This window comes from Camelina sativa, chromosome 17 (genome assembly GCF_000633955.1).
Source record: "Camelina sativa cultivar DH55 chromosome 17, Cs, whole genome shotgun sequence".
NCBI lineage: Eukaryota > Viridiplantae > Streptophyta > Magnoliopsida > Brassicales > Brassicaceae > Camelina > Camelina sativa.
The window spans coordinates 27,070,696-27,097,022 of record NC_025701.1 but is presented as its reverse complement, the minus strand read 5'-3'; the positions used below and the strand labels follow the sequence as shown (position 1 = coordinate 27,097,022).

The 26,327-nt window shown below is 36.0% G+C and overlaps 6 protein-coding genes across 9 annotated transcripts in view; 2 read left to right on the top strand and 4 right to left on the bottom strand.

Annotated features, from left to right (window-relative positions):
• LOC104758113 (zinc finger CCCH domain-containing protein 13-like) lies at window positions 6,074-6,571 on the bottom strand. The gene has a single exon (XM_010480930.2). It carries the CDS (start codon window positions 6,549-6,551, stop codon window positions 6,309-6,311), a length of 243 nt encoding a protein of 80 aa, XP_010479232.1. The 5' UTR covers window positions 6,552-6,571; the 3' UTR covers window positions 6,074-6,308.
• LOC104758111 (tRNA-specific adenosine deaminase 2) lies at window positions 8,960-12,676 on the bottom strand. 3 transcript variants are annotated; one of them, XM_019238696.1, is made up of 12 exons: window positions 12,474-12,676; window positions 12,308-12,376; window positions 12,143-12,218; window positions 11,983-12,047; window positions 11,825-11,887; window positions 10,349-10,456; window positions 10,228-10,265; window positions 10,022-10,088; window positions 9,680-9,839; window positions 9,489-9,588; window positions 9,317-9,420; window positions 8,984-9,219 (listed from the first exon to the last, which is right to left on the bottom strand). In XM_019238696.1, exons 1-12 carry the CDS (start codon window positions 12,645-12,647, stop codon window positions 9,176-9,178), a joined length of 1,068 nt encoding a protein of 355 aa, XP_019094241.1. In that variant the 5' UTR covers window positions 12,648-12,676; the 3' UTR covers window positions 8,984-9,175. The 3 variants fall into 3 exon arrangements, with proteins under 3 accessions (XP_010479230.1, XP_010479229.1, XP_019094241.1); XM_010480928.1 differs by lacking the exons at window positions 11,825-11,887; window positions 11,983-12,047; window positions 12,143-12,218; window positions 12,308-12,376; window positions 12,474-12,676 and adding an exon at window positions 10,727-10,850 and having other exon boundaries at window positions 8,960-9,219; XM_010480927.2 differs by lacking the exons at window positions 11,825-11,887; window positions 11,983-12,047; window positions 12,143-12,218; window positions 12,308-12,376; window positions 12,474-12,676 and adding an exon at window positions 10,857-11,112 and having other exon boundaries at window positions 8,963-9,219.
• On the top strand, window positions 12,802-14,986 carry LOC104758110 (signal recognition particle 19 kDa protein-like). The gene is made up of 4 exons (XM_010480926.2): window positions 12,802-12,938; window positions 13,372-13,548; window positions 13,625-13,724; window positions 14,681-14,986. Exons 2-4 carry the CDS (start codon window positions 13,372-13,374, stop codon window positions 14,839-14,841), a joined length of 438 nt encoding a protein of 145 aa, XP_010479228.1. The 5' UTR covers window positions 12,802-12,938; the 3' UTR covers window positions 14,842-14,986.
• LOC104758109 (dolichol-phosphate mannosyltransferase subunit 3-like) lies at window positions 15,054-17,246 on the bottom strand. The gene is made up of 4 exons (XM_010480925.2): window positions 17,097-17,246; window positions 15,629-15,735; window positions 15,436-15,543; window positions 15,054-15,281 (listed from the first exon to the last, which is right to left on the bottom strand). Exons 2-4 carry the CDS (start codon window positions 15,728-15,730, stop codon window positions 15,222-15,224), a joined length of 270 nt encoding a protein of 89 aa, XP_010479227.1. The 5' UTR covers window positions 15,731-15,735; window positions 17,097-17,246; the 3' UTR covers window positions 15,054-15,221.
• On the bottom strand, window positions 17,512-18,743 carry LOC104758108 (1-Cys peroxiredoxin PER1-like). The gene is made up of 4 exons (XM_010480924.2): window positions 18,512-18,743; window positions 18,263-18,411; window positions 18,033-18,161; window positions 17,512-17,947 (listed from the first exon to the last, which is right to left on the bottom strand). Exons 1-4 carry the CDS (start codon window positions 18,627-18,629, stop codon window positions 17,693-17,695), a joined length of 651 nt encoding a protein of 216 aa, XP_010479226.1. The 5' UTR covers window positions 18,630-18,743; the 3' UTR covers window positions 17,512-17,692.
• The window catches only part of LOC104758107 (serine/threonine-protein phosphatase 7 long form homolog), a 26,539-nt gene continuing 19,327 nt past the window's right edge, over window positions 19,116-26,327 (top strand). Inside the window, exons 1-5 of one of the 2 annotated variants that reach the window (XM_010480922.2) lie at window positions 19,116-19,234; window positions 19,704-19,811; window positions 19,918-20,237; window positions 20,320-20,407; window positions 20,824-20,892. In XM_010480922.2, the coding sequence (XP_010479224.1) occupies window positions 20,164-20,237; window positions 20,320-20,407; window positions 20,824-20,892 (231 nt within the window). In that variant the 5' untranslated portion in view covers window positions 19,116-19,234; window positions 19,704-19,811; window positions 19,918-20,163. Of the gene's footprint in view, window positions 19,235-19,703; window positions 19,812-19,917; window positions 20,238-20,319; window positions 20,408-20,823; window positions 20,893-26,327 lie in introns of those variants that run through there. The other variant, XM_019239597.1, reaches the window with a different exon arrangement.

Genomic DNA, 26,327 nt, shown 5'->3' with positions numbered 1-26,327 from the left:
TTTTAATTAATTTTTGGTATATATATACCGTTACAACTTTTACCTAATTTGATAAATCATTGCAAACTTTAGGTTTGTTTGGTAAATTTATCAAAAGCTAGCAAAATATATTTTAGTAATTACCTTTCTTTATGATAGCTTTTCATTAAAAAAAATCAATATTTAGTTACTAATATATATTCAATGAATCATTGTATCNATAGTTATAATTGTAATAGTTTTTTTTTAGTGATTAGATTTACCAATAGATATATGCATTCAATTATATAATACTTTTTTAACTATATGTGACATTAGTCATTATATTTCATGAGTTATAAAGCTTTTTCAGAGAGGATACACCATCATATTTTATAAATTAGATACAGAAGTTATTATGCATACGAAAGTCAATTCTGTATAATAATTACAATCTCTAAAAAATAATTATTATCTTTTTATAATAATTTTCATTAATTATAATTTTCTGTTTTAATTGTTAAAATATATTAAACAAATTGTTACAACTGTTTAATTAACCATTTTAATTAATTTTTGGTATATATATACCGTTACAACTTTTACCTAATTTAATAAATCATTGCAAACTTTAGGTTTGTTTGGTAAATTTATCAAAAGCTAGCAAAATATATTTTAGTAATTACCTTTCTTTATGATAGCTTTTCATTAAAAAAAATCAATATTTAGTTACTAATATATATTCAATGAATCATTGTATCCCAACACTGCAACATTTGATTTACACTACATGAAATGATGGTTTTAATAGCAGTATTTAATAGCGGATTTTTTGGTTTTGCTATAGTTGAATTTTTTAAAAAGTAACATAGCGTTTCCATAATTTGAAACACTATAGTAGGATGTGCAGGAATACATTTCGATCTGGTGCTTAGATTTTGGTTATATGATTGCATAGTCTAAAGTGAAAACACTATTGTCGGGGAAACCAAGAAAATGAAAATTGCATTGCCACCAAAATTTTTATTAAATAAATAAAAAATATATAAAAGACAGAGAAAAAAGAAGTAAAGAATGAAACTAGGTCTTCAGTCGCCACTTCTCTCATTCTTCTCTTTTTTTCTCTCTCTGAAACTCCGCCGAAACCATCTCAGAATTTCAAACTGTTTTTCACTTTCGATCCAATTTGTTTCTATGTTCTTTCATTTTCATTCTTATCTCTTTCTTCTCAATCTCATTCTCATTTTCTGTTAGTCACAATCCCTGTAGATCGCGATTGTCAGTTTCGTTGTTGATCCAAAACATACTGGTGAGGTCGAAAGTGACTCAGAAGGTAAAATATATGGTTGGCTGTTTGTTAATTTAAAATGCTATACTATAACTCATGTAAGGTAGATCTGAATCGTCTATTGTTTCTCACAGGAAGAATGCAGTTAATCTTCGGTCGAATGTAATATTTGATACTTTATGATGTTTATCTGAGTTGAATCGATTATCTTATTATGTGTACTTGAAGTTGTTGTAATGATACTTCATGTCGTGTTCTGTTTGCAGAAACTAGATTCAAGCTTCTTGTTCGGTCGTACCTTGATTTTATTTGTGTACTATATTATTTCTAGCTTTTTTGGTTTGTCATTTTGTTGTTGATGTGGTGTATGTGAGTATCTGATCATTAAAGTTTTTATCACAATTGTACGTATAATTGGTGTCGGAGCTTGGGTAGTATTGGTGTAAAATGGACATGGCATGGGTTTGACTTTCAAGGTATTTGTCTAATTTTGATCTGTTATTTTCATACATGGATTCATTTATAATGTGATTGTAAATTGTGTAATTTAATTAACTTGTACAGAAATAACCTTGAAACAACCTCACCCGGATTCCAACCCCTTAGCCAGGTTCCATGGAAAACAATCTCGCCGGAACCCCATAATTCCGACGAGTCAACCGGCGTAAAAATAACTTCTTACAAAAACTTCCACCAATATAGGCAGATCCAACTAACCCATGCTCCGCATCCACAAGACACAATCATACAAACGTACTTCAGCTCCCCAAACACGTATCAGAGTCATTCGGCATCCTACTGGAAAAACACTTGACTCCACCGTCCGAGCAAGCTTTGCTTATTCACGTAATTCCCAACCCCACATCATCTAGTTACCGAGTCTCCCAACCAACCATCCCTAACGACTGAGTAACAAGAGAGGTAGGCTGGAATACTTTATTCCGTCCAGCCACGAAACGCTTCTCTGATAAACCCATCAATTCACCGTCCTAGCTTTAACTTGGTCCTACAAGCACCATGACCTTGCTCCATAAGCTTACAGAGATTTCAGATCAAACCGAGCTCATTGGTTCAACCAACAACACAACTTAACACAATTAAATCCATACAAAAGCTCCATATAAAAACTCGAATAATTCACAAAATAACCGTTGAAATCGCAACTCCACCGTTGGATAAGGAGCATGTACTATGAAGAATATCTCCACTTTTTGTATCGATCAAACTAGTTTTTCTTCTCCAAACGACGCGTAGAAAGAACCATCTCGGAACAGTTTCTAGGGTTCATACTTAACCCATATTTCACAGTTTTCAGCAATTACTTGGCCAGGAAGCAACGCACATAACTATTTAAGATTAACTCTAAATGATGCTTCCTTAACTTCTATCGACTCTTGGCTTGATGTATATTACGCCAATATCATCTGACTCCCGGAAAATGTCAGATACAGCGCCAGCGAGCTTCCAAAGTCGACTACTTCAGACTGCCTTTATCTCCAACCTTCCTTCACTTTCTTTCTCTTCTTCACCTCTGTTCACTCCAACTCTGTCCTCCCACCACTAACAGAGCTACCCACAGCCACGAAATGACCAACCAAATCCATCAATGGTTCCCAGCATCTCTGAAACGTCACTTCTCTCTCCTCTCTCTCTCTCTCTCTTTCCTCTTTCCTCACTTTCCGATAGCAATATGTACAACCATAACTCAGTGACACTGTACCATATCAACCACAATTATTGGCGTGACCCTGATTTGATGGAATACAAAACTAAACCAACCGGAGAAACCATCAACGCTACACGTCAATGACTCACCTCTTCAAGATTACATAAACACTTTAATAACCGGTCCTAAAGTTCAATCCAATAAACAAACCAACGCAACCAAGAAAATACGATCCTCTTCACATGACCACCAAACTCACAATTCAACAACTTACCTAACACAACAACATACACGAGAGTTAAGGGGTAGCTGATACCTTCTCAACAACACCGGTTTGCCCTCTGGTGAAGACGTGACACGTTAAGGCACATGTTATGCACAACGAGAGTCTCTGTGTTCACAAACGGTGGCAACCAACACGAACAACATAATGATACGCCCAAAGTTGAGGATCACTCAGCCGAATTAGAAATGATAGAAACTCGCCAATGTTCAAGGTGAAACGAAGGAGATTTAATGGATTGAGGGGCCGCACAGCAGTTGCGGAAGGCTGATGATATTCCCAACTCCAATCGCTGCTAGATATGACACACTAGTCCAGCAAGAGGAGGCTGTTGCTTTGATATTACACACTAAGAAACAAAGAAGTGTTCTAGAAACAGAAAAAACAGATAGACTCATAAAATGAAAAGGAAAATTGACTGATGATTCCCAAATGAGATTACATGTGTTTATATAGGGATAGAAAACTTGGTAACAAAGCCAAGTATTAATTATTCTTGAAACTAAAAGGAAATAAATATAGATAGTTGAGTAAAGACCCAATTCTGATGTTTTTCTTCCCAAAGTGTCCTTCCCAAGGTGACTTGAACTTCATTTTCGTCACCCCTCTTTGACCACAAAATAAAATGATTGTTTTGGGCTTTCTTAGCTTGTATTAGGCTCAAAGTGGGCTGGACTTGATAAGTATCATCCCCAATAGATTTTCCCATGCTCTCTTTGGCCATAAGCTCTTGAATTAGCCGGATTAGAAATGATAGAAACTCGCTAAGGTGCAAGGTGCAACGAGGGAGATTTAATGGATTGAGGGGTCGCACAGCAGTTGAGGAAGGCTGCTGATTTTCTCAACTCCAATCGCTGCCAGATATGACACACTAGTCCAGCAAGAGNTTTGTAGTCACAAATCAGTCGGTCAATGATGTCGGTAAAAAACGTGGGAAATGTGGAAGTNCGCTGCCAGATATGACACACTAGTCCAGCAAGAGGAGGCTATTGCTTGGTTATTACACACCAACAAACATTGAAGTGTTATAGACAAAAAACAAAGAGATAGACTCATAGAATGATAAGGAAAATTGATTGATGATTTTCAAATGAGATTACATGTGTTTATATAGGGATATGAAACTTGGTAACAAAGCCAAANTGATAAACCAGTCGTAGTTTGCGACGGTTTTGTTTGTAGTTGCAAAGGCGTCGCAAAAAGGTCGGTCAGTGATGTCGGCAAAAAACGTGGTAAATGTTGAAGTTTGCGTTTGTACTGAACTTTTGCGACCTGTATTCTGTCTCTATTATGTGGTTAGAAAGTGACAAAAGAGTCGTAATTTGCGACGTANTTTTGGGCTTTCTTAGGCTTGTATTAGGCTCAAAGTGGGCTGGACTTGATAAGTATCATCCCCAATAGATTTTCTCATGCTTCCTTTGGCCATAAGCTTTTGAATTAGCCCATGAAATGCATTCCTTATCTTCTTAGCTTTTGCTATAGTCATTTGTCCTTCAGATATAAGAAATGGTTCCTCAGCTACAAGATCCTCTGGTTCAAGCTTAGCTACATTTTCCTTATGTTCAAACACTGCTAAAAACTCATCCTACTTAGCTCCATCCATCATCACATCCGATAATATTGTTCCATCCCTCTCTTCCTATAATCATATCTAAGACCTGTGGCAAAACATCATCTAAATAATAAAAATATGGTATCAGAATTTAGAAATGAACTTCTTGAAATAATAATTTACAATAAACAAACAAAATTTGGTTCCTCTTCCTTCACAGCTTTGGGAGGAAGTTGAAACTTTTATGTTCTTATAAAAAAATGAGAGGAAAGCCATTTTGAGTAATACCTTGGCAACAGCTTTGGGAGGATAGTCTCCAAGTAGTCTTGCATCGACGCATTGCTTCACTCTGTCTTCGCTTAGTTTAGGGGTTTCCTGCGACAACACACAATATCTTTAACAATAATTCATTTCTAGGGAACATTTAGAGTCGCAGTAATCAATATAAACACACACACACACACACACACAAAAAAACAACAGAATTGTGGAAAAATCAATTCCACAAGTAAAGTCAATACTATATCAGAAAATGTAAATTCAAGTTACTCTACTCCACAAGTAAATTCAAGTAACAGCAACCACTCAGTCAGGTAACTAACACTTTCTTTAGAATTGTTCTCTTAGATGTTTGTGTATTACATTACATGTCACTTGTTGAACAGAAACAGACTATGAACTACTACTAGTGTTGATAATGTGTAATCAGGGATCACAATTTTATAATCATGTACTTTTTTATTGGATATGCAAATACGAACTAGGCTACCTTTGTGGGTTTGGATAAAGAGACATCTATGCTTGTATCAATTACAAAGACAGAACGGGGTTAATATCGATATGTATTAGAGCTTAACGGGGAAGGGAAATGGATATGATCAAGAAGTCGCCTTTGGAGTTTAGCTGTGTGTTCACTAATTGGTTTTATTTATGTTCCTTCTTCCAGGTGACACAGCCAAGGAAGTGTCTAAAGTGTCTACCCCCAAGATCATGATATGAGAGGGTTGATAAAGTTAAGATTAGCATTTAACCTCATCATTTTCATAAATTGCATTTGTATAACTAGTTTGGCATCAGAGTGTTTGTTTTTGTGATCCTTGTTTAATCTCGTAAGTAATCAATGTTAGTAAAATAAGGTAAGATCCTCTTTTCTGGTTTATTTTCAAGGCATTCATTATGGATCCATTGGAGCCTATTAACTTGATTAGGCCTTTGTTTGGTTGGATTAAATCGAAACAAAAAGTCCAATCTTGTTACATGAAAAGAACATTTTTGATAACCATGGTGATCAAACTTGATTAGGCCTCTATTTGGTTGGACTAAATCGAAACAAAAAGTCCAATCTTGTTACATGAAATGAACACTTTTTATACCATGGTGATCAAACTTGATTCTTACATTCTTTCATATATTATTATTACAAATGGTGAATAAAACACATAAATATATATATATATATGCATATATATACTATAATCTTATTTAGAATAAATGGATTGGAAGATAGGGAATATCAGTTTCATTTTCATCATTTGCAACATGAGGATGAGGATGATGATGGTTAGGTTGAATGGTCGAACTTACAAGTTGGACCGGATTTGCAAAGGCCAAAGCGACTGAAATCCGGGCAAACCGCTTGATTAGGTCTTAACGGTAAGCCATTGTCGTTGAGAGCCAGTCCAGGCTCTATCGGGGTTATATTCTTGGGGTGATGGTATTTGCAGTTTTTTCCCAGATTACAGTTTCCTGTTACAAGATAGGTGCTGCATTCTCGTTCCTCTGGACGTTCTGGCAATTCTGACATATTTTCTCTTCTTTTATTAGACCTGGTATTTTTTGCATATACTTGATTATTTTCTACGTGTATATATATACAGTAGAATAAGATATCTAGCATTAAATACTCAAATGACATGTTTAGAAGAAATATATCATCATTAACATTTTTTATATTTAGTTATAATTGTAATTTTTTTACTATAAGATAATGCTATATTTATCTTGATTTATTTATCATTACTTGATTATTTTTTTTGGTAATTAAATTTACCAAATACTTTAGATATGCATTTAATTACATATATATTTTTAAACTACATGTGACAAAAGTCATTTCATTAGTTACATAGCTTCTTTATAGAGGAAACACCATCATATTTTATAAATTAGATACAAAAGTTATTATGAATACAAAAGTCAAATCTATATAATAATAAAAATCTCTAAAAAATATTTATTACAGTTGCATATTTCTATAATAATTTTTCATTAATTATAATTTTCTATTTTAATTGTTAAAATATATTAAACAAATTGTTACAATTGTTAAGTTTAACCATTTTAATTTTTGATATATCTATATTGTTACAACTTACAACTTTTACCTAATTTGATAAATCATTGCAAATTTTAGGTTTGTTTGGTAAATTTATGAAAAGCTACCAAAATATATTTTAGTAATTACCTCTTTATGATAGCTTTTCACAAAAAAAATATATATATATTTAGTTACTAATATATATTTAAGTGAATCATTGTAACCTACCATTTGTTACAATCTTTGCTTTATATGATGAACCATTGGAACTTTCTGTTTATTTGATGCAACATTATAGATTTAGTACATTATAAAATATAGTTGTCATCATCAATCATAGGAAAAATGGAATTTCACTATACATAATTATTTTGTGAAGGACACACAAATCATCAAAAACACTAGAATTTTGTCTCTTTGCCTTTTTAAACAAGAGGGAACTTTAGTTGATTTATCCTATAAGAACACGAGATTCCGTTCAACCTTAGGTTCGAGAATAGATGAAATAGTCTTTACGAGAACTTTCACCTATGTATATACGTACAGAAATAAAACTTCCACGGAGATTAGCGTAAATAATTCATATTTCCGTATAGTGATCCTGATGGGATCGGAGAACCCTTGGTGCCGAATGGATCTGTGATTATGCCCAATTCTGCCGCACTGGTGGACAATCAAAAGGTGCATGATTGATTGTTTCATCTAGATATCCCCACCGAGCACATCCTAAGTCACAATTTATTCATTTTCCTTAAGTTTGTTGACCAGACACACATCTTGTGGTAACTTAATACATAAAATGTAGTCGGAAGCCGGATCGATCTGGGGAGCCAACCTAACTTAAAATATAGTCGGAAGCCATATACGATCAATCAATGAACCGTGTGACCCAAGCCTCTTTATTTTAAACCTAAAAATTTTATAATATAGGTTTCGAGGCCAATTAAGATTAAATGAAAAGGATGTTGATAACAATTTCTAAATTGATCGATTGAAGAAGAAGAAGAATTTCTAAAGGATTCTGATAACAATTCAAGCCCTCGCTGCTACACTCTCTGTCGTACAGCTGACCGATTGAAGAAGAAGAAAAATTCAAGTGGCAATCTTTTGGTCCCAATCCCAATCTGATCATCTCCCAATTCACCTCCTCTGTAATTGCATTCATCGAATCATCTCTGTTGGTTCAAATATCTACAAAATTGGTGGGGATGTGCCCTCCTCTTCTAGAGTCTCTTTCTTGGATTGTAAGTCAAATACGTGGAACCAGACTCCAAGCATGCTTGTGGACCGGAGCTCCTCCTCCTCCACAGTTGGTTGCCAAGACCACAATTCTATGAACTAGGTTAGAGCGTTTTGATCCAAATACTCAAACTTGGAGCTCTGTAACTAGCCCTAGCGCGGAGATACGCAATGAACGTGTAGCTGAACGCAAAAGCTTTGGAGTCGAAGGAAAATTCTACCTCTTTGGTGATAAGTCTTACCTCTTTGATGATAAGGATGGTGCACCGTACTATACTTTTTGTGTGATAGACAATGTCTTGATATTTTGGTCTAACATACGGTTCTCTTTCTGCTACTATTTGATGCGGCTTGGAACAGTCATTGTTCGGGTTTTCTTTTTGGTGTTTAATTGTTTCTCACTAGTACGTGAAGCCGTGAAGCGACCATGATGATTGATTGTTTACTGTTTTTAGCAGATGCGGTTGGCATTTGTTTACATAGTCTGTCCAAAATCTATTCGCAGATATAATTAGAGAACCAGAGTTTTTAATTAACCTCTAGAGAGTGCAATCAAGTTACAACTATCTCTGTATAGACATTCTCAACTGTCTAAACATATGAACTGTACAAATTGTATAGAATACACACACTAGATGTAAGTTGAAATTTTCGAATTATGAGGAAATGCATTTACTCGATTTTGAAAATTGTATCTCTTATTGTTTCATGTGCAAAAAGTAGCAAAAACATAAGGAGAATCATTGATAACTTACAAACAATCAAACAAAAAGTAAATGGTATATGGGACTGAAAGCAAAAATGGGGAATGTTCTGTAGAGCAACCTTCAACGCAGTGTCCTATGAACGACAATATCTGCAACATGTTAACCTCAAGTCCTCTCTCTTTGAACTACCGGGCGGTGTGGTTTTGGGGCTACAACGGAAAAAGTAATACAAAAAAAACCAAAAAAAAAAACTTATGGAGATGTTTCATAAGAAATAGACTTATAAGTAACGATGAGACTGGTTACCATTGGGATTTCCTTGCTCATAGAAACACTTGAAAAGAGAGACAGCTTCTTCTGCCATTATTCCTCCTCTGCACTTGTACCCTTTGCCTGCTTGAGCTTCTTCCCTATAAACAACAGAATTCAATTAATAAAGCATCTCTTTATAAGACTGTAGTATGATCGTAGAACCTACAGAATATCTGACGGCTGAGAACTGCCTAAGTGAAGCGACAAAATGGAACCACATCCCCCAAATTTATCATTTGCACATCCATAATACACTTCTTTTATACCTTCAGTTAAGAGCAGATCATATCATTTTCTCATCAGAAACGAAACAAAACAAAACAAGAAATGTCTAAATTCAGCTTAAGGAATTCATACCAAGAAACGATAAGGCCGATGCACACATTATGCAAGGTTCGCATGTTACGTAAAGAGTGCATTTCGAGAATTTCTCAGCGACTTGTGAAGGTGAGAGTCCATTTTTCTGCCATTGTCCGACAAGTTGATCAATTGCTTCCATCTCTGCATGTCTTGTGGCCTGTTCAAACAAAATTGTAACGGTAACAATCATATGTTTCTTGTATTACTCAATAAATAAATTAAGCCAGTGAGAGATAGTGAAAGATAGACTATCTAATATATATAACTGACGAAACTAGCTTATAACTAGAACATATAGAAATTTCAAGCTTAGTTACTTTTGAAAGTTTGAATGATTACATTGCGTGTCTCATTTGTTCGGTTTCTCCCTGAAGCAATGACCTTACCATCCTCAAGAATAACACATCTGATCCACACAAACCAGAAAAAGAGAAAGAAAAAAAAAGAATAATGAAAAGAAGCATTAGTTCTCTTATATGACTTGACCATTGATGATATTTGTAAGAAACAAATATTGGGATGAAGCAAAGGCAAAAATAAGAGACCCCACGGGAACTTCAAGAGCCTCCAGAGCAAGTTTAGCCTGCAATCAAGGGAAATCAACCACCATAACTCTAAAAGAAACAAACTTTTGCAGTATTACAGAACCAATACTAGTGTTATTACCTGGTGCAGAGCAAAGCCCATATAAATATGAGAATCCTCACAATTGTCCTCTTCTACTGGTGTCATAACTTTAGACTCGGCTTCACCAGAGTGCGTAGGTAACAAAACCTGATTAGCAAAGATTCAAAAAGCTTTTATTAGCGCTAAATAGAGGATGGTCTGTTTGGCATATCCATTCCAAAGAAACCAAACTCTTTTTTTTTTACTCCCAATGTTCTTAATATATATGTCTACCAAAATCGAAGCTAGACAAATACAACACATGTAACAGAGAACTGTTAGGAGTAAAACTAATCACATTATGCTCTCAGGGATCGAAAAGAAAACAATATTTGTGCTTTGAACAGAAAGCCTTTAAGCAATGAACAATGAACATACGAGATTAAGAGTCACAGAGACCAACAAGAAAGGTATGGTTTTGAGACTGTATGTAATAGAACTGGAACTGTGATTAAATCTGGAGGAATCAAAGAATCCAAGGAAAGAAGATACAAAGAAATTATCTAACCAGGAAAAAAACCAAGATTCACCGCAACGAGCAACGGAGCTATCGTCTCTGTTATGTAGAAAATGACGTCGTTTTGTGGATATTAAACTAATACCACGAGACGACGTAGTTTACGAAGATCAAAAGTTTTAACCGTTTTAATGATAAAGGGTCGTCGGAGTTTTGCCGTTTCCTGGTCGGAGATTCGGGATAAGCACAGTCAACTTGCTTTAGGGTCTGTCTGTACGTATGGGTCTCGAATCTCTCAATGATGAACATTGCTTTAGGGTTTATAATTTTGGTTTATTCCTGTCCAATTTAGTTTTCGGGTTAATAGCCAAGCCAAACCAAACCAAACCAAACCGAGAAACCGTAATCCGACTTATTCACTAATTAGGTGCATCTAAAAATCCGAACCAAATTTCGAAATTCCGGTTTGGCTAACCCTGATCTGGATTACTCAAATACACTGGGATATTCATGGGGTAGAGCCAAAGACTGTGAATTCACAATAAATTCACAATGGATGATGAATAAGTGATTTGTTTGTCTACAAGTGTCAACATACACACACATCAATTTTATGTTAAACCTTATCAATACAGGTCTGCAAGTGACAAATATAGAGGGAAAGAGGAATGGTTCCATCATACAGTAGAGTTACACACTTTGGCATGTCCTAACGATTTGCCTTTATAGCAGAACAGAAAAAGATCAAGCATGCAAATAATGCATCACCACATAGCTTCCGAATTTGGATGACGAAACAACAGGCCAAATTGACAAACAAGAGGAGAAGAAAACAAACACATTTGCAAGCCATGTAAAAAAGGAACCAACTCTCTGAATATGGAGAAGATATAACGTTAAGAACAGTCATTCATGCCACTCGATCTTAAATATGTTAGCATCATTCACTAATTTTCCGCAGGACACAAAGAGGAGAAACAAAACTCAAGAAACAGCTAAACTGGCTATGTTGCTCTTACAGGTTTTGGCATTGTGTAACCAAGATCAATCAGCTTTCTGATCAACACTTTCTCAGCTTTTGCCTACACAACACAACACAACACAAACGAGTATTATCTAAATAAAGCTTGTTTCTTTCTCATTTCTATAAGACAAAAGCAAAAGCGAAAGAACAAACCTCGAGCAAGGGATTGTTCTTAGGGATGTTGCAAGCCAGTATTATATTGAGTCCAGTCTTCAACACTAGAGAACACACAGACACAAAAAACAGAGAATTTATAACTGTAGAAACAAGAAAGAGATGGATTTGAAATTGCAATCATAAAGATTCTCCTAACCTAATCTACGCGCAATGCCAGATCCAGTGTTATCAGTTGATCCACCAAGTACTGAAGTAACACTCACGGTATTGCTCTGCCATAGAAACAAAACAAAAAAAATCCCAATTTCAGAACACTTAAAACCCTGATTGCCATGAAAATTGCAAATTTTTAGAATCTCACCGGTCGTGTTGAAGCGGCTGCGTACAAATTCCCAAATTTGGCGGAGTTACAACCAAGCCATACATAAATCTACACAAAATTCCCAAATTAAGCTTTCGTTCTGATGAAGATCGAAGGCGGGAGAATTAGGTTATTAAAAGAACAAAGCTAAGTTACTGGCGGGAACCTGTTTCGCGAGACGGATGATCTGGAACTGGATAGTGACATCATCGAAAACTTCAGTGAAGCACAATACTTTTACACCGTCTCCGTCACAGCTAACATCGCCGGAATCTCCGGTCTGGTCGGCGATGTTCACCTGAGCAACGGAGCGAAGAACTTGGTCGTATTCAGTCTCCATCGTCTCTGAAGTCCGAGAAAGAGAGAAAAAGTCTGGTCCTCTCTTCTTATGAGAAATAATAAGCGAACCAAAAATCAATTTCAATTGTTTTCGGTTTAATCCGGTTGTTTACGGTTAAATACGGTATTAAGTAAGTCAAAATAATTCCAAGGGTAAAACGAACGTAAAATCTTCTACTTCTCCTCGTCGTCTCCTTCGTTGCTCTTCTCCGGCTATACGATTTTTTCTGATCCGAGAGCAATCTCTCACTTCAAAAGCTTGATTTCCTGGATTTGACGATTCTGATCACTGGTTCGTTTTTTTCTTCTATTTTTCTTTTTGTTAAATTAAGCATCAATTGATCTTTCGTGGAGAAGAAAAATAGTTGTCTTCCTTCTTTCGCATGTATACGATTTGGGGTCTCGATACTTGACAATTCCCTGGGAAATCGAAACAGATCTGTGTGATTTCTATGTGATTAATCGCGTATTAGGTCGTGGGTTTCTAGTTTTTTCAACTGTTAATTTCAGATTTCATTGAGAGCAGTTGACGATAATGTTTGTGGTTGCATCGTAAACCTTTCTCTTACAGTGGCCATGATGAACAGATTGGCCTTGTTAATGGCTGTAATTAAGATTGGCCTCTAGTTTTTGGGTTTTGAAAGTTGAATTGATCTATTTGGTTCTGTTTCTTCTTGATGGATACTTTAAAGGTTTAAAGTTCGTTTTTTTCTTTATCTGTGTAGATGGATAGTGGAGCGCTCAACATCAAGAAATGGGTAGTGGTGTATCCAGTCTATATTAACTCAAAGAAAACTGTAGCTGAGGGGAGAAGAATCAGTGTGAGTCAAGCATGTGAGAGTCCTAATTGCATTGAGATTAGTGATTGTTGCAAGCATTTGAAACTCCCTAGTGCTGTCGAGGTAATCCTCTCCATCCTATTAGATTAATGTGATAATGTCGTGTCGTTTTTTGATTAGAGGTCTTACGGTATTTCAGATTGACAAAGCGTACCCGCGTGATTTCATGCAAGTAGGTAGAGTCAGAGTGCAGTTGAAAAGAGAGGATGGGACTTTACTCAATCCAGCCATTACTTCAAGTAAGACCTCAGATCTCCACTCGCCGTTGAACATTTGTCTTTTGTGTTTTCTTATAGTGTTTATCCCAGTGATAAATTGAATAGAGCTTGCAGTTTTGTGTATCTGACTAGAAACCAGAAACCAGTTTTCATGGACCTAGAAAGCACCAACATGAAATCTGCTTTATTTTCTTTGCTTGCTCTTGTTTTGTTGTTAAGATCTCCTTGTGACACATGTATGGATGTATCTAACCTTCCTGTGAATGGTTCCTGATACCAGCCTGCTTATTATCTAAATAGGAGTTGGGTTTCAACTTTGGTCTCTTATTATGAACTTTCGGACATTGTTTTGTGGTCTGCTATTATTTGTGTCTGCTTTTTTTATCTCATCATATCACCCTGATTCAAACTTCTTCATCGTTCTTCAAATTTGCCGTATCATCACCAATTTCGACCTTTGTGATCTGGAAGCTGTGTCAGTGATCCCTGAAATCGTCATTTATGCTCAGAATCATTCTTACCAGAATCTCGTATGGATAAACAAGTTGTTATACATTATGTGCATATAGATCATCTGCAAATAGTCTTAATTTTTAGACGTTTATGTTTGTTATGATATTGTTATTGTTACTGGAATATCACATTATGCTAAGTTTATCTGATTATGTTTTTCATTCTTTGTCAGTTCATTTGTTATAATTTGAATTTCTTAGGTTGGTATTTTTGCATATGATCACGGCAGATTCAGCTGCAGAATTAAGCTAGATAGAAAAAGTTTATTTTAAGCACTTTTTGGCTAATTGCAAGACCTATGATATGTTTGTGTTTGTATATGTATTGACATTGTTGCATCCAAATAGCTGGACTTTTCTAACATACAGAATGAGTAATTATAGCTAAACATTGCACTTAAAGGGTCTACCTGCAAGTTGTTTCCTACAGACATATGATGTGCTCGTGTTGATTTATATTTGCAGGAAAGCAACTGATGCAGAAAATTGCAGAGTTGGTACCGAGACATCCAGAGAGAGTGAAGAAGCAGGAATCTCAGAAAGCGAAGAAGCAGGAACCTCAGGCCACAACTTCAACCTCTGGAACTTCTTCAAAGTCAGGCAAAGGTGGCAAGAAGAAGAGATAAACAAGCCCTATTTTCTCCCCCTGTCGTTTATTTTTCTCCTCGCATCAGATTCTATCTCTTAAACGTAGAACACAAAGGTGTTTGCAGGTGTAACAATGTTTCAAATAGAAGATAGTCTCTTCACCACTAAGCTATTTTGGTTTAATCACTTTGCTTGGTTTTTTGGCACCATCCATTAACATTAGACAAGAAAAAATGATTAAAACAGAAAGTATTAAAATTGTTATACTATTGCGATAGGAGTTTGGATGCATAAGCTTTTGCGTTTTACTTATCCTTCAAAAACACTGTTTAACATCAAATATCCAAACAGTACATTTAAGGTCTTTTGTCTATAACAAAAACTATTTCTGAATGTTGGTCGTTATAAGCCTTTTGTGTCAGTCCGATCCAACATCGACCCCTTTGTGCTTGAAGAATTCTTTGGCCTCTGTGATATCCTGCAACCAATGAAATAGACAAAAGATACTAAATTAGCAACAAGATAAACGATGCCAACAATAAATAACGCTGGACTCTAATTATAAACCCAAATTCAGCAGAACGAAAATAAGACCAAGACCAAATTTGGCAAACAGCTTGACTCATAAGTACCTTCTGCAACAGAACTGCTTCTTGGGGGCATGTAGGAAATTGCATTAGCCCGACTCCAACCATTAATAGACCATAACATCCGAAGGAAACAACAAAGTAGATCGGTAGCTGTACGGCAACATTACCAAATCAAACACAATCCTAATTTCAAAATAACAAGAAATTAAAAAGGACAAAATTGTATGTTACTCACCAACCAAGTGTGGCTTCGAGGAATAATCGTAGCCTGCAAAAGACCAATCCAGAAGGCAGAGATTGCCACCAGGAGGCTCAAGATCTTTACTATATGCTTCATTTGTCCTTGAAGTAAAAGATTATGTGAAAGACTTTTAGGTATAGCAGCAAAAAGAAATACAGATATGATCACAACATTCTCCTAAAAGTTGTAGAGCATGTAAAATAAATCACTCAGGAAGCCTACTAAAATAGAACTAATAATTTAGTGAACTACTCAACATTTCGTAATTATCATGATCAACACACAGCCCCCAAGAGCAATCTATTACATCACAAACTCAAACCACATGAAAAGTATCGATCGTAGCAATGAGTTGTTACTGTCTCAACAAAGCGAATAACTTTTCATGGTTCCTTAGTGTGTAATGCTTAACTAACACAAAAAGGCGCGCATGATTTCCAAACATCACAGGGAAACAGATTGGCAAACTAGAGACTAGTACAGTCTGAAACAGCTCAGGAAGTGTATACAACTCAAACCATCATTACTAAATCCAGCCGTCAATTTGTACCTCTACAACACTGACCTCTGACTGGGATAAACAAAAAAAGAACTAGTAAATCAGTGAACTACTCAAAATTTCGTAAATATCATGATCAGCAGAAAACCATCAAGAGCAATCTATTACATCACAAACAAACTCAAACCACATAAAAAGTATCGATCGTAGCAATAATTAGTTACTAGATGGAGTCTCAACAAAGCGAATGACTTTTCACGGTGCTATATGTTCACTAACACAAAGACGCTTTTAGTAATCTTTGTGTTAGTTAAGATTACAAAACATCAAAGACAAAGACACTTTGCATGGTTTCTAAACATCACAGGAAAAACAGATTGGCAAACTAGATTCTATCACAGTCTGAAACAGCTCAGGAAGTTTATCAACTAAAACCATCATACAATTTGTACCTCAACGACACTGACCTCTGACTGGGATAAACAAAAATGACTTGCCCAGTTAAGAAACTCAATTGATTAGAGAAACCTGAATCCTAAGTAATATGACCAGCTAAGAAATTTCATCCGACTTGTAACACCATAAACACAAGTTCCAATTTCTGATATGATTAGATCCTATCCGAACTTATACAAAATATATAACTTCCCACAGTTAATCAAGCCAAACGTGAAAGAACTCAAACCTAAATCCCAAAGAATTATGTTAGCTTCCAAGATTTGAAATTCTCTAATGCTGATCATGTAAGTAAAAAAAGAAGATAATAATAGTTCCTCGGAAGCTTATCACTGAATTATCTACACAGTACACAACATAGACACAAAATCACCGATTTCACGATAAATCCATGAGAAAGCCATTAGAAATTGGCAACAAATCGATCCAAATAGAGATGTTCCTTCCTCTAAAGTAAATAAATCGATCCAACAAACAAAACAACGACGACGAATAGAATAAACTCACAGTTGATCGATGAGATCCGAATCGGCGAATCGATAAATATCAGTTGGTGAAGATCGATCGGAGCGTGAAGAACAACACAAGTAGTCGCCGTCGACGACGATGAATCAACAACGATCGTATAACAACCGGCGAATATGCAAATTAACTTTAGAATATATAAACGGCGTCGTATAGTCTCCACTTTTATTTGTTTTAGATTTCGGTTCATCCTATATCGGTTTGATACGGTTACAGATCGGTTATCTCTTTTAAGTTCGAATTAAATTTCAATTTGGATGTAAATTGAAAGTGCAGTAATTAGCATTTTCATAAACTCAATTCAATTTCCAAATATATGATTTGTTTAATTCTTGACCAAAATGGAAGATTGAACATTCGGTTTTCGAACAGTCCGACCAGTACTAAAACGTCGTACTATCATAAAACAAACTAGATTTTTGTTTTATTAATACCAAGGTCTGTTACAACTAGTAGGTGCAAACACATCATCATAGACGTTACAAAACGTAATTATTTTCGTCAAACACGTAAAAAAGAACCTGATATTACACACAATACTCCGTATTACGTTATTATTAGGCTTTTGTTTATATCTTTCAAGAGACCTCAGTGTGACGCAGATAGCCTTTCTTTGAGGGAAGATCGGCGGTCTTGAAACCCTTTGGAAACATCTTTTTGGCTTCTTCGTCCGACACGGCAGGCGAAATCACAACTGGTTCATGCGGTTTCCAGTTAACCGGAGTGGCGATCTTGTTATTGTGCTTCGACGCCATCAACAACGAGTCCAAAGCCCTCAGTACTTCGTCCATGTTACGTCCCGTGGTAGAGGGATACAAGAAACTCAACTTTATCTATATCCCACAAACCAAACATCAACCAACATAAAATCAATAATCATACGTACATGCAAATAATATGTGAGAATGAGATTATTACCTTACTGTCAGGACCAACAATATGGAGGGCACGAGACGGTCCGTTCTCGATTGGATCAATCATGTTAAGCTGAGGAATGATCTCTTTGTTCGGGTCTGCGATTATCGGGTACTTCACCTTGCTTCCGAGCTATATTCCATATATGTAACAAATTAGTCACAACCCAAAAATAGCTAACTAGATCAAAGATTAATTTAGTTTTGGTATGCATGCATATTTATAATATATACCGCAAAGGCTTCGATATCTTTGATCCAGTCTTTGTGGGACTGTACGTCGTCACAAGACAAACCAAGGAGCTTCACGCCTCTCTTCTCGAACTCATGAGCGTATTTAGCCATCGCACCGAGCTCCGTGGTACATACCGGCGTGAAATCCCCTATATATCCGCCGACAAAATTCAAGAATTGTAACAAAAATCATAAACCGGACTAAACCAGTTGAATCATGCCTAATCTATATACATTAAACGTATATACCGGGATGAGAGAAGAGAACGGTCCAAGAATCGGCGAAGTGGTCATGAAGCTTGAACTTGCCATGTGTCGTCTCCACTTCTAGGTTCGGCACTGTGTCTCCTAGTGTGATCCCTGGCATTTTTATCTAGATATATATATATATAAATGACTATATATTTGTATTGATGTTAATGGATGAAGTAGTAAGGGGAGATTGAGCTGATGATCGGTTATATAGGAGTTCACAAGCTGGTTAGGTTCGGCGATCAAAGTCAATAAAAAGAGAGAGAGAGAGAGACTTGATGATGTTCAAATGAGGTGCATGCAAAAGACCATCGCGTGGCGTCTTTGCGAATTGGGTTCACGCCACGTGTCTTGTACAATCTTCAAAGTTCAAATAAAAACAACTCTTTTCTGTTTCGAGAAAACTTCAACGCAGCACGATGCCTAGAGACTCAAGTGTTTGTTGTATCCTTTTTTTATTCCTTTACTCTCAAAAAGTTGTCGTCTTGTTTAGCTTCGTATGGGCCGAGACTATGGTTAACGGGCCCGTGGATAAGTTTATGACTAAAACGCCGTCGTTGCTTGAAAAGATTAGATCCTCGGACAGATCCTTCTATTAAAGGGAAGGGGAGAAGAAAGGCTAAAAATCTGGAAGCTCTCTGTCTCTGTCCCGCTTAACGCTTCTCTTTGCTTATTACATTCTTCTTCCTCTGGTTCTTTTTCCACGGACGCTTTTCTTTGGTACGTTCTCTCGATTCTAATCACGCGCACCCGCACACACACTTGTTTATGTTAACCGTGCCTTTCTCGAAAGTGTGGAACTTTTTATTGTTTTGGATTGTTTTTTGTGGTTTCATGCTTCTTGTTTCTGGTCTTCGTGTCTTCGTACCAGTTTAGGGTTTTTTTTGTGTTCATATTAGGAACGTAATTAGAAGTTTTCATTTTTGAATTATTGCTACTCATAATTCGAGCTTAAGAACATTGAAATATCATATGAAGAAGAAGATCTTAGTACTTTCAGGATTGAGCTGCTAAATTGATCGGAAGAATAGCTACTCAAGAAGCTAAACTTCATTTCTTGTGACTCTTTAATCTGTCAAAATAATAGAGAAGTCAGAGAAGTTTTCAATTGAAACTATGATTGTTGAGTTTTCTTTATGTTGTATACTCATTTGATCATTGTATTGTTGTGCTGTGATATATTATGTAGATGGAGGTGCAAAGACTATTAAATTTTAATTTGGATCCTGGCCCAGTTGACCAATCTATATTGGTGTGGCAACATGAGCATAGGTCAGCTGCTATATGGGAAGATGAGGTTTGTACTAGTTAGCCCTATTTCTTGTTTCTTGTTTTCCTTCTGGTGTTGAAATTATTTTCCTTTTTTCCGTTATAAATCTTTCAGTCTTACTTCACATTTTCAGGTTCCTCCCCGTGAAGTGTCACACTAGGGCTTTTGTATTAGCTTTGATGAGTGGTTTCCTATACGGAGATAAGTCTAAACATGATGTGGCTCTGACGTTTCTCCCTCTGCTAAGGGACTTTGGTGAAGTGGCTAAGCTTAGCTGGGGTAGTGCTACCTTAGCACTTTTCTACAGAGAGCTGTGTCGGGCAAGTAAGAGGACTGTTTCTACCATTTGTGGTCCTCTTGTTCTGCTGCAGTTGTGGGCATGGGAAGACTGCATGTTGGTGCTTCTTATATGGATGGCATAGGTGGTCCTCTACCAGATCCATTAGGCTGTAGGTAAATTAAATTTATCATGTTCTGTTGTTCTTACAAGTTTAATATCAATTTTGGTTTGCTTATGAAACTTCTTGAAAGCTAGGTGGAGGGCTTCTCTGAGTCATAAAGAGAATCCTCGCGGAGGACTGGACTTTTACAGGGACCAGTTTGACCAGCAGAAAGATGAGCAGGTATAAAACAATGGTTTAGATGACCGAGCTTTGATCGTTGTGTTTAGGAAAGCAGAGGAAAAATTACAGACCAACTCCTAATTCTGACGAAATAAGCATTTGTTGAGAGTTGATACAATTTAAACAACTTTTTTGGCATTCGAGGACTTAATGTTTTCAGTAATGAATTTATTTTGTAAATCCTTACAGTGACCTATTCTTTTAACTAGAAACACTTACGGTGCAAGCACTGGTCTCTTAGCCGTTATAGCTATGATAGTGTGCAGTGATGGGATATCCAAAATTGTATTGTAATACTAGTTTTCATAATTTAGGTAGATAATCAGGCAAACTTCTTTACTTTACATAATCCCCTGAATAATTCATCAAAAGATCACTGATGCGACTTGTGATTTTCTTATATGTTGTGGATGTAGGTTATATGGCAGCCTTACACTCCAGATCTTCTAGCAAAGATTCCTCTTATATGTATTAGTGGTCAGAACATATGGTATATATAATCTCTCTTCTAAACCTGTCTAGGTTTACAAACACCCTTAGCATCACTAGTCTGTTTATATTTTTGTGGATCTATTGATTTGATTTAAGAGGGTTCTGTGGTAAATTCCTGTTGACAGGTTCAATTCATTTCCAACACATGCATCTTCTTACCATGAGCAAAACTTACAAATGTTGATACACAAATCGAAGATCTTTTAGCTCACACTTCTGAGTCATCTCTTGATTGATTTGCAGATGATGAACAGCTGAATCACTTTGGATGTGTCCTCACTCCTCAAGCGAATGTACAGTGGTCATAATAGCCAGTAGCTGGTCAAATCCATCTTAACCGGATCCGGTTTGATAATATAAGCTTAGATTTTGGAGTTTGATTAGTCGATAGTGCTGTAAACCTTATTCTCTTTTCTTGAAATACCTTTCTCAATCAAAGTTTATGTTTTAGTTTACATAGTGTAAGTTTTGTATTTCTTTTTAATTGTCTTTCATGTTTCATCATAGAAATTAGAAAAAAACTAAAAACGGTAAATTGTTTACTAAAACATAGAAATCTTCTCCAAATATTGCCAATATGTAAGGTTAAGAAGAGAATTGGTTTAAACTGACTTGTGTTATTCATTAGGTTGAGCTACCCATATATACACATGGATGGATAGATATACATCAATGTAAGGTTAAGAAGAGAATTGGTTTAAACTGACTTGTGTTATTCATTAGATTGAGCTACCCTTATATATACATCAATCTTCACTAGACCTTATCTCTATGAGATTTACATCGATCTCATTTACAATATTCAACAAAATTCATAACCTATTTGAAGTAAATACTAAATTAAACATAAATATTTGAAGTAAATACTAAATTTTATTTTGTATTATAATGCAATGATTCAAAACCTATTTTTTTAGAATATATTGTTAATATCGATATAAAGTTACATGTTTATCATATTGTACTAACCAAGCTTTTATAAGAATTTCAAATAATCATAAAAAGTGTGTATTGACTAAAAAGAAGAACAAATTAATAATTGGATTTGCAAAAATTAGTATGTAAATTAACCTACAATTGACAAATTTTGTATATGTGCATACCATGTACTATTAAGTTGGTTTTGTGTACCCCATGTCCGAAATTGATTTACGAATTACGACGGAAAACTGGTTTTGATATCTATGGAGATTTAAGATTTTGAAACTTCAGAACATAATAGAGATTTGGTGCGTGAATATGAGATTGAGTTTGAGTTTTGGTGTGAGAATCTGAGACTGAGTTTGAGTTTGATTTTTCAGGTTTTAGGATTTGTCGTCGCTTTGGTTCTATTTTGGATCGCAAGCAACCATGATGAGTCCCACGATGATGGTCCTCCTCCACCATCTCATCACATATCCCGACACTGCTACTCTCAAGTCCCACCTATTAATGTTCAATATCTATTTAATCTGAACATTCTTAAATTGACCAACATTTGTTATATTTATTGCCCACCTACTAAACTTTCTTAAATTGACCAACATTTGTTACATTTATTGCCATAAAATCTTAACAACATCTATACATTCCGATTTTTCCAAAAAACAACTTTACCCATTAAAATTTTAACCCACTAAATCTCCAAAACTATTTTTATGGATGGTAGAATCTCTCAAATTTAAATGATATACAACATATTTTCCATAACAAAAGTTTACAATATCCATAATTATATTAACATTAATAAATTTCTTAAACCGAAAATCCAATTATAAAATGTCACATTAAATATGTTGAAAACCCCCCATATAATTTGTTTTATTTTTTATTTTTTGAGGAATTACCCAAAAATTAAAATTCTTTTAATTATCATAAACTGTATATATTGACATGGAAAATTATAAACTAAAAAAACTTATTTTGAGTATTTTTTTTTACTCAAAAACTTATTTTGATTTTGGTGAGACATGTTGGCATTAATCCCATATAGGGAGTTAAGTGGAATTGTTTTTTTTAAGACTTTTAGATGTGTACAAGGAGATAAATGTATTACTAGACTATACATATACTACACGGGTTAAAACCTTGAAAACACTACAAAAATCCTATACTTTGAATACTTATATCAAATGCTTGTAAAATTTTATATTTTTAAAATTAATAAAATAATAATAAAATAACAAATAACTACAATATAAATTTTAAATTTTTAAAATTAAAAATATTGTCCCGCGGTGTACCGCGGGTTAAATCTTAGTTAAAAAGTCATAATGCAAGTTTTCATCCCACATCGGCTGATGGGAGAAAGGGGTGCTCACAACTCTACTTCTATATAGTTTCAAGGTTTTGACGAGAATGAGGCCCATTCAAATTATAAGGCCTAACACATAGTAGTTTGTTATGAAACTAGAGAACTCGAAGGTGGAAATTCTCTTATTCTTATTGATAGAATCGAATAGAGGTTACATATATATAGTAAAAGGTAAAACCTTATCACAACTAACTCCTAAACATATTAGGAAACACTTAAACCGACTTAGACTAAAGCTTATGGCCGATGGGCCTTATGGTCTTGACCGATGAGCTTCATGGCATGGACAATGTATAGGCCGGTTATGGAAGATCCACTCCAAGTGTTTTACAACACTCCCCCTTGGATGACATAACCGTGCCGATGCTAAAGGATCAGTGTAATACGCTTGGGGGCGCTGCCTCATTAAAACCTTACCAGGAAAACCCAGTGGGACAAAACCGTGGTGAAAGAAAAAAAGTACAGCACGCATTGCTCCCTCTGTTCCAAGCATCACTCTAAGCCCTTAACTCTCCGCATTCCAATCGTGCGTGAGCTTCTTGAATGTTGATGTCGGCAATGATTTGGTGAAGAGATCGGCTGAGTTGTCGCAGGATTGAACTTGTACCACTTGAGCTTCTCCGGCCTTTTGTATTTCATGTGTGAAGAAGAACTTGGGTAGGATATGCTTTGTTCGATCTCCCTTGACGTAACCTTCCTTGAGCTGTGCGATGCAGGCCGTATTGTCTTCGTATATAACCGTTGCTTCCTTATCGTCGACCATCCCACAATCTGTCCTGATATGTTGAGTCATTGACCTCAACCAAACACACTCACGACTGGCTTCATGAATTGCTAAGATCTCCGCATGATTAGATGAAGTGGCCACAATACTTTGCTTCATAGAACGCCATGAGATCGTTGTACCATCGTGTGTAAATACATACCCGGTTTGAGACTTTGAATTGTGTGGATCGGATAAGTAACCTGCATCAGCAAAACCAACTAAACCTTCTTTGTTATAGTTAGTATAAAACAAACCCAAATCTGTCGTTCCTTGTAGGTAACGCAGTACATGTTTAATACCGTTCTAGTGCCTTTGGGTTGGACAAGAACTAAATCTTGCTAGGAGGTTCACGGCAAAGCATATGTCTGGTCTAGTGTGGCTAGCCAAGAACATTAACGCTCCTATAGTACTGAGGTATGGCACTTCAGGACCGATAACTTCTTCATCGTCCTTCTTTGGACCGAACGGATCTTTATCCAGTTCAAGACTTCTCACCACCATTGGGCTGGTCAATGGGTGAGCATGATCCATATTAAATCTCTTGAGTACCTTTTCTGTATATGCCATTTGATGCCCAAGGATTCCATCATTTATGTACTCAAGCTGCAATCCCAAACAGAATTTAGTTTTACCTAGGTCTTTCATTTCAAATTCTTTCTTTAGATATTCTACTGTTTGGGCGATTTCCCCAGAGGTTCCTAGGATATTCAAATCATCCACATATACTGCTATGATCACGAACCCTTTGTTTGCAAACTTCTTTATAAAAATACATGGACTGATTGGGTCATTCTTATAGCCTTCCTTGGCTAGATCCTCACTTAGTCTATTGTACCACATTCGCCTACTTGGTTTCAGTCCATAAAGGGATTTGTTTAGCCTTATGCAGTATTGTTCTCGAGAACCACTATTATCTTTGAGCTCAATACCCTCTCGTAATCTCATATAAATTTCATTATCCAGTGGACCATATAAGTATGCGGTTACAACAACCATTAACCGCAAATCCAGTTTTTCTCTTATAGCCAGACTTATTAAAAATCTAAAAGTCGTTGTATCAATCACAAGGGAGTATGTCTCCTCATCATCTATTTCTGGTCTTTGTGAGAATCCTTGTGCTACAAGCCATGCCTTATATCTCACGATTTCATTATTCTCATTTATGTCCAACTGGCTTTATATCGAATGGTGTCCTTAAGATCGGACAAAACACGTTCCTCTTCTTTAAAGAGTTCTACTCCACGTCAATGGCTTCTTTCCATTTTAACCAATAATTACTTTGAGTGCACTCTTATATAGATGTGGGTTCATGGTCCTCATTTATTTCAAGTGCTACCTTATATGCAAATATTTCATCGATGTCGACATCTTTACGGTTCCATTGTATTCCAGACATGATATAATTGATTGAGATCTCATTAATATCAATACCTTCAGGTCCTTGAGGTTCAGCGTCCCAAACCTCATTTGGTACCTTAGGATTTGCCGCGGCCATGTCTATAATTTCCTTAACCTCGGTTTGTTTTGCACCTTTCTTAGATTTCCGAGGGTTCTTATCTTTGGAACCTAATGGTCTACCACGTTTCAAACGTACCTTAGACTCTATAGCAACTTGATTATTGTGTCCCTTTTGAACATCAATACGTACTGGTGCATTACAAGCTGGTATGTACGATTTTGTTACTCTCTTTGGGTCAGCAAAGGAATCTGGCAATTGAATAGCTAGCTTTTGCAAATGTATAATCTTTTGGACCTCTGTATCACATGCTAGAGTCCGAGGATCTTGCCAATTTAAGGATGTTTTGATTCCATGATATTTCTTTAACCAGCTTGTTTGTCTCTCCACCCAACATTAGGAAAATCAGATTCTATAAATTGACAGTCCGCGTATCTGGCCTTAAATAAATCACCTGTAGTTGGCTCAAGATACTTAATAATGGTAGGAGACTCATATCCAACATATATTCCCATCCTCCTTTGAGGTCCCATCTTAGTTCTCTGTGGTGGAGCAATAGGTACATAAACGGCACACTCGAATGTTTTGAGATGAGATATGTCTGGCTCATGACCCGTTAATAATTGGGATGGTGAATATTTATGTTCACTAGATGGCCTGATGCATATAAGCTCTGCTGCATGTAATACTGCATGTCCCCAAGCCAACACAGGAAGCTTCGACCTCATTAGCAATGGTTGAGCGATTAGTTGTATTCGTTTAATGAAGGATTCAGCTAATCCGTTCTGTGTATGGACATGTGCCACAGGATGTTCCACACTCACCCCCATGGACATACAATATTCATTAAACGCTTGGGATGTAAATTCACCAGCATTGTCTAGACGTATAGTCTTAAGTGGAAAATCTGGAA